The sequence below is a fragment of the Balaenoptera physalus genome, assembly GCF_965194825.1.
Source record: "Balaenoptera physalus genome assembly, chromosome: 3".
NCBI classification, from domain to species: Eukaryota; Metazoa; Chordata; class Mammalia; order Artiodactyla; family Balaenopteridae; genus Balaenoptera; species Balaenoptera physalus.
In genome coordinates, this window is record NC_138890.1 from 96,764,766 (window position 1) to 96,770,765 (window position 6,000).

At 37.4% G+C, this 6,000-nt stretch overlaps 1 protein-coding gene across 2 annotated transcripts in view; it reads left to right on the plus strand.

Moving 5' to 3' along the window:
• LOC309658992 (uncharacterized protein) overlaps positions 1-5,722 on the plus strand; it is a 228,769-nt gene extending 223,047 nt beyond the window's left edge. For both annotated transcript variants that reach the window (XM_082458316.1, XM_082458317.1), the window contains exon 4: positions 3,399-5,722. In XM_082458316.1, coding sequence (XP_082314442.1) covers positions 3,399-3,529 — 131 coding nt within the window. In that variant the 3' untranslated portion in view covers positions 3,530-5,722. The remainder of the gene's footprint in view (positions 1-3,398) is intronic.
• The last annotated feature ends 278 nt before the right edge of the window (positions 5,723-6,000 follow it).

Below are 6,000 nucleotides of genomic sequence, written 5' to 3' on the forward strand. Positions count from 1 at the left end.
TTTTAAAGAAAATAGTTAGAATTTTAAAAAGTTTGTTTCCCGAGTTGAATCATGCTTAATTTGATACTTCTGTTTTTGCATTACACTTACTAACAGCTGAATCCAACCAGATGATATCTGTTTATAAACTCATTCACTAAAATGTGCCTTTCTCCGCAGTCACTGCAATAAAAACCATGTAGTCCATTGCACAGCTAAATTGGTGTATGAAAAACAGAACTGCTACTTTTATATACATTTTCTTTCCTTTTACCTTAGAAGCCAGATCAAAGCCTTTTATGTTATGTGCCGCTGCTGCCCCTCAGGGCAGAGCAATAAACTTAAACTTTCATCCCTGCTAAGCTAGTAATATGAATGTCAATTTACTTCAGCTGAAGCCGACTTTTGAAATCAATAGCAAGGATTACTGTCAGTAGAAAGCGTATCTTGCTAGTTCTTGGAAGTAAGTGGTCAGTAGTAGAAAGAATTAAGTGAATTGAATGCATTGTTCTCAAAATGGTGTCAGTGAAATTTTATAATTTCCTACGGACTGCTTTCCAGTTGGTGTTGCTGATATTAAATTATAAAACTCAGAGTCTGTTCACAGCTCCTATTGTGTTTGATTATCTATCCTCAACACAGAACCTCAATTTTCCTGGCTTGAATGTTTCCACTTACTCACAGCCATCTTTGGAGGAGAAAAAATAAAATAAAAACCAGTAAGCATACAAGATTTAGGAGCCATGCCCTCAAAGGATTTCCATGCATGCATGTGACTATCAATCTCTGAAATTTGTAGTAGAGGTTGAACAAATATTTCCATGAAGACATAATTTTAAATCTGTTCAATGATGTGAATTTCAGGAAAGAGAAGAGCAAAGATTGACTTATAAAGGTATTTAAAAATTATTAATGACATTTAAAGAATGGATTTTTAATATAGGACATATTTTTATGAAATTATATTTCAAGTTAAATTTCAGAACTGGAGTACTACAAAAGTAGTAATTAGGGTTACCTACAACCTTATCCTACTCTATTTAATTGAACAGGTGAAAAGTTTTTGGTTGTAGTCTTTCTCAGTAGTGTTTTGTTTGTTTTTTGTTTTGTTTGTTGTGTACTTCCTTCCGTCATTGAGGCAGCTGACATACAGAAACCCCAGTAGACTAAGCTATCAATGGAAAATCTGTTAGGTAAAAATAGAGAAATATTCAATGCTACAAAGGATTAGGTAAATAATTCAAGACCTTTGAATACTCGAGAGGATTACTGTTCATTATTGTTCAATATAGAAATGTAATGACATGGGAAGCGAAAGTCTTATCTCCTCCTAAAATTCCCTACCACTTTTTTTGTTGTTGTTAGCTTTTTCACTGTATGAGGTGAAGATAAGATCTGACCTGGATAAACAATTTATTGAACAATTATTCAGCACCAAACACTAAATGGATACAGAAAACACATATTCCATTTCCAGTCCTCCAGGAACTACAATCCAATATCAGTCTGGATTCAGTCACGAAAACAGAAGCTACTCTGCACTGAATATGTTTTTTTTAAAAGATTTTTTTGATGTGGACCATTTTTAAAGTCTTTATTGAATTTGTTACAATATTGCTTCTGTTTTATGTTTCGGTTTTCTGGCCACGAGGCATGTGGGATCTTAGCTCCACGACCAGGGATTGAACCTGCACCCCCTGCATTGGAAGGCAAAGTCTTAACCACTGGACCGCCAGGAAAGTCCTTGCATGGAATATTGAATTAGATCTTTATATGACTTTGAAATTGCTTGGGGGGCGAAATTCAGGGAAAGTTTATACCAGTTGTTTGGGGAGCAGCCACTGAAGGTCATAGGTACTGACACTGAAGTTTTTTTTCTCCTGAAAAACTGAACCAGAGATCCTCAAGTGTCTGCCTGTAAACTGCTACATTCTTTGAGGACTTTTGAGGAGCTCCCAACAAATTGTCCAGTCTGTTACAGTGAAGAGGGTAGTCCTCAAGAGTTTGCCAGGGTGCTACTGTGAACTTCATTTCTACACAGGAAATAATGGCTTCCCCTTCACTCCAGCCTTCCAGAAGTCCTGAATTCCTCTCCTAGGAAAATCTTATCCAATGACCATACAGTGAAGGTGATTCTGGGAAATGTAGTTCCCACTTCACAGTTGGAAGTGATGCCTAATTGACCTCAGACAGTCCTGTATGGTGCATGTATAATGTTTGTGGACTTAGCATCTATGCACACTCCTTTTATACATATTAAAGTTCTGACCAAAGGTAATAGCATCATGCTTTGCTTATCTTGTCAGAACTATCCTTGTAAAGTCAAGGGAATAAATTGTCTTCTCCCCAGAAGGGGAGATACAAAATCCCATGTGCCATTCTATTCATCTCGATAGTGTTCATATCTTTTCTAGCTCAGTCACTTTCCCTCTTAGGTATCTTGAAACTTAAAGATCTGAAATATAAATTCAATCTCTAGTGACCCCATTTACATTAAATAATAAGAGAACCATAGAGAGAAAGATGAAAAACTGATTTTTAATATCTACAAATATATATATATGTATATAAAAGCAAAAAGGAAAATATGAATACTCACTACAATCCTTGGTTTTTGTATAAGGTCACATTGTCATAGTTGGTATTTGTAACTTCCCTTATCACTACCCCTTCCACATTCCCTTCATCCTCAGCCAGCATGACAGCTTATCATAGTTTTTTGTCTGGTGAGTTCTCAGATTTATTCCCAGAAGAACCTGTGTCCTAAGTAATGACCGTGTGTGAAGTAGTTCTATTTTTCTATTACTTTTTACCAGAAAACACAGATGTAGTAAGAGAACCTCCTGAATTCCAGGCCTACTTCTCTCTGCTACCATTGAGTAGTAGAAAGCTGATCAAGACAAATCAGCCCCACTAATGCAGCAAACCTCTTCTTTTTACCTAGTGCTTCAGTAGCAGAAGGAGCACAAAATGCTCAACTTCTGGTTTAACGGAATCAATCTTGAGTCCCTTGGTGAAAACATCCTTCCCTTAGGAAACATGATCTCCAGATCATCAGAGCCAAATGCTGTGAAGATACAAAATGAAAGTTTTTCTAATAGGAAATTAAGAACCATATTATGAACAACTACTCTCATGTCCACACCTTGGTCCTTGGACCTATGTATCTGGCTATAAGAGAAGGTGTGCTATTACACTGATCACTAGTGCAGAGCATATAACACATCCTACAGGACGTTGCCCACACACTGTTTACTCTGCCCATACTGTTTTCCAAATATTCCACAGCTCTTTAACAGCTTTAAGGTTGTTGTGTGTATAACAAGGCTTTATGGTAAATGATGGCACATGATTATGAATAGAGCATTGTATAAGGCAGGAAAAGCAGGTCTATATTCAGAGTAAATATCTATTCTTAGGAAACACAGATGCTGCCATTTCCAATATGAAGATATGCAAGATAATCAACCTGTTACCAGGTAACATGTTTGTCCCAGGGGAGTGTTGTCATATTGGGAGCTCACTGCTTATCACTGCCACTAGCAAGTAGCTCTAGCCAAATCAAACCTTAGATAGAGGAAGTACTATGTATTAAAGTCTACAACTAACCTCTATTCCTATCACCATGGTCAATTAATTCAAGAGGCCATTGAGAAAGATATAGGGTTTCTGGGCAGAGAGGCTGTAAGACATACACAGAACTGATCATCTTTCCTACCAGGATATTAAGAGCTTTCTCTGTTGTGGTTATACTTTTTGCCCCTCCTAAGATGTCGTTTGACCTATCTCCTCCCTTCACATCTTGTCATCAATTTATGCATCATGTTTTGTCCTGCTTCATGCCATCCAGCCAACATGTGAGTCATGGATCATGAATCACTGTAGATGACGCTGGTCATCTCTACAACCAGAGGAAGTGAGCAACCGCACATGTTACTTGAACTTCCCTTTACTGAGAATTTCCTTTACCATTATCATTTAAGAACCCCCTGACTGGGACTGCAAGGTTGATATTTTCTACCAGCAGGTGGTGCAAAGTTCAACTTCTTTTTCTGCAGTCAGCTAATTAGAGGAAATTCCTCATGAGGTCATGTATATGGGTTGAAAAGGGAGCTGTATATCAGGAGGAGACGCCATAAGAATCTGGCCTACTTAGTAGGGCTTGGAACATAATGGAACTTACTTGTTCCTTATAGAGTTCCTTGAGCTTGATCTCATATATTAAATTTGTGTTTGATTATGGAAAGCTGCTGTGAATGCCAAAATTTATGACTTGGTATGTCAGAAAATACCCATTTCAGAATGAGAATCTTAGGTCACAAATAACTTGATGGCTCATAGTCAAGCATTCAATCATCTTCTAGGACATAGTATTAAGTTAAAAGTGTTTCTCAAAAGGAGAGGCATTGTATGTAGAAAATGCACAGGGCTTAGCTATAAAATCTTAAGGATTAATGCCATGATTACCAAAATACCTTACATTGTATCTATCTGCTACAGACACTTTAAACACCACTGGATCTAGACATCCCGACAACAGCCATGTTGATCCAACCATTACCTCTTGTACCTATTCTGTATTTGTCTGTTTTTAATGTAATAATACTGTGTAACTGTGCCTTTGTGTCACCAACAAATATTTTTTATGTTTATGGGTGTGCAGGCCAACTATGGTTTGACTACAGCTGAGCTCAGTTTGTTGGCTTTGCTTGAACCTGTAAGAAGAGTGGGCTTGTCCCCAGGTAGCTAATAGGGTTCACTTCTATTCTTCAAGGCTTCAGGATAGATTTTGTTGGAACTCTCTTCTCCAGACTTGGGCTGAGCTCCAGGGTGCTGACTGGCTTTAGGTTACAGTAGAATAATGCCTCCCCAAAGACGTCCACACTTTCATCACCAGACCTGTAACTGTGTTACGTTACATGGCAAAAGGAACTTTGCAGATATATTACAGTTATGAACATTGAGATGGGGAGATTATCTTGGATTAAATGGGTGGGTGCAGTCTAATGTCATAAATCCTTAATATCAGAGAAACCAATGAAAGAAGTGATTAGGGTGTGGCCTTAATCAGGTGCTCAGAGGGGAACTGGACAGCCTTTAGCCAGGGCTTCAAAATTGTCAAGACAGCACTGAAAAAAACCCAAAACAACAACAACAAACCCCTAAAAGCTGTATTACATCATGAAGCAAATATTAAGTGAATTTTTCTATGAGTCTAGAAAAATAACTAAATTTCACAAGATTGTACTGTAAATGACAAATGGTGGATGAGTGCTACTAATAATAAGTATTTTAATAGTGAAGAGAAGAGACTATGAATTAGTTGGTAGAAAAGCTTTTCCAAAGCAAGAAAAGGTTAAATTAAATTATGAAATAAGTGTAATTGAGTTAACTTGAGAGGAGGGGAAGAAGTCCAAGCAGAGAAAATAATAGAATTATCCAGATGTATGGAAAGATAATATACATATATACGTGTGTTTTGTGTGTGTGTGTGTGTGTTTGTGTATAGTAAGCATTTCAAATACCCAGCTAGAAAATAACAATAAAATTAATCAAAATAAAAAGGGGAAAGGGGAAAGACAAATTAATGAAGTAAGAAACACGGAAAATCATAACACCAATGAAGACCAGTAAAATAAACATACTCTGTCAATAAGGTTTTTAAGAGGAAACAAATAGCACCGTCAGATTTGAGTAATTAAGGGAGGAACAGGAGACTAACAGAGAAAAGGATACCTTGAGAGGAGCTATGACAGATGCAGTTAGCCTGATGTGATCCACGTAGAGCATTTGGTAGGATAATCAACATCATTCTCATTCTCCCTCAGATCCAGGGCCAGGGATCCTGTTGCTTGAACACAACAACAGAAGAAAGTGTTCTCATTGATTAGTCCATCCTGGTCTGCTTCTTGTAGAGAATTGTTGTGGAGAATGGCTCTAATGACACAAATGGAAAATACTTTTGGAAGGACACAGTAGTGAATGTCAGCTGATTTCTGTTTTTATCTCTCTGCCTGGGGG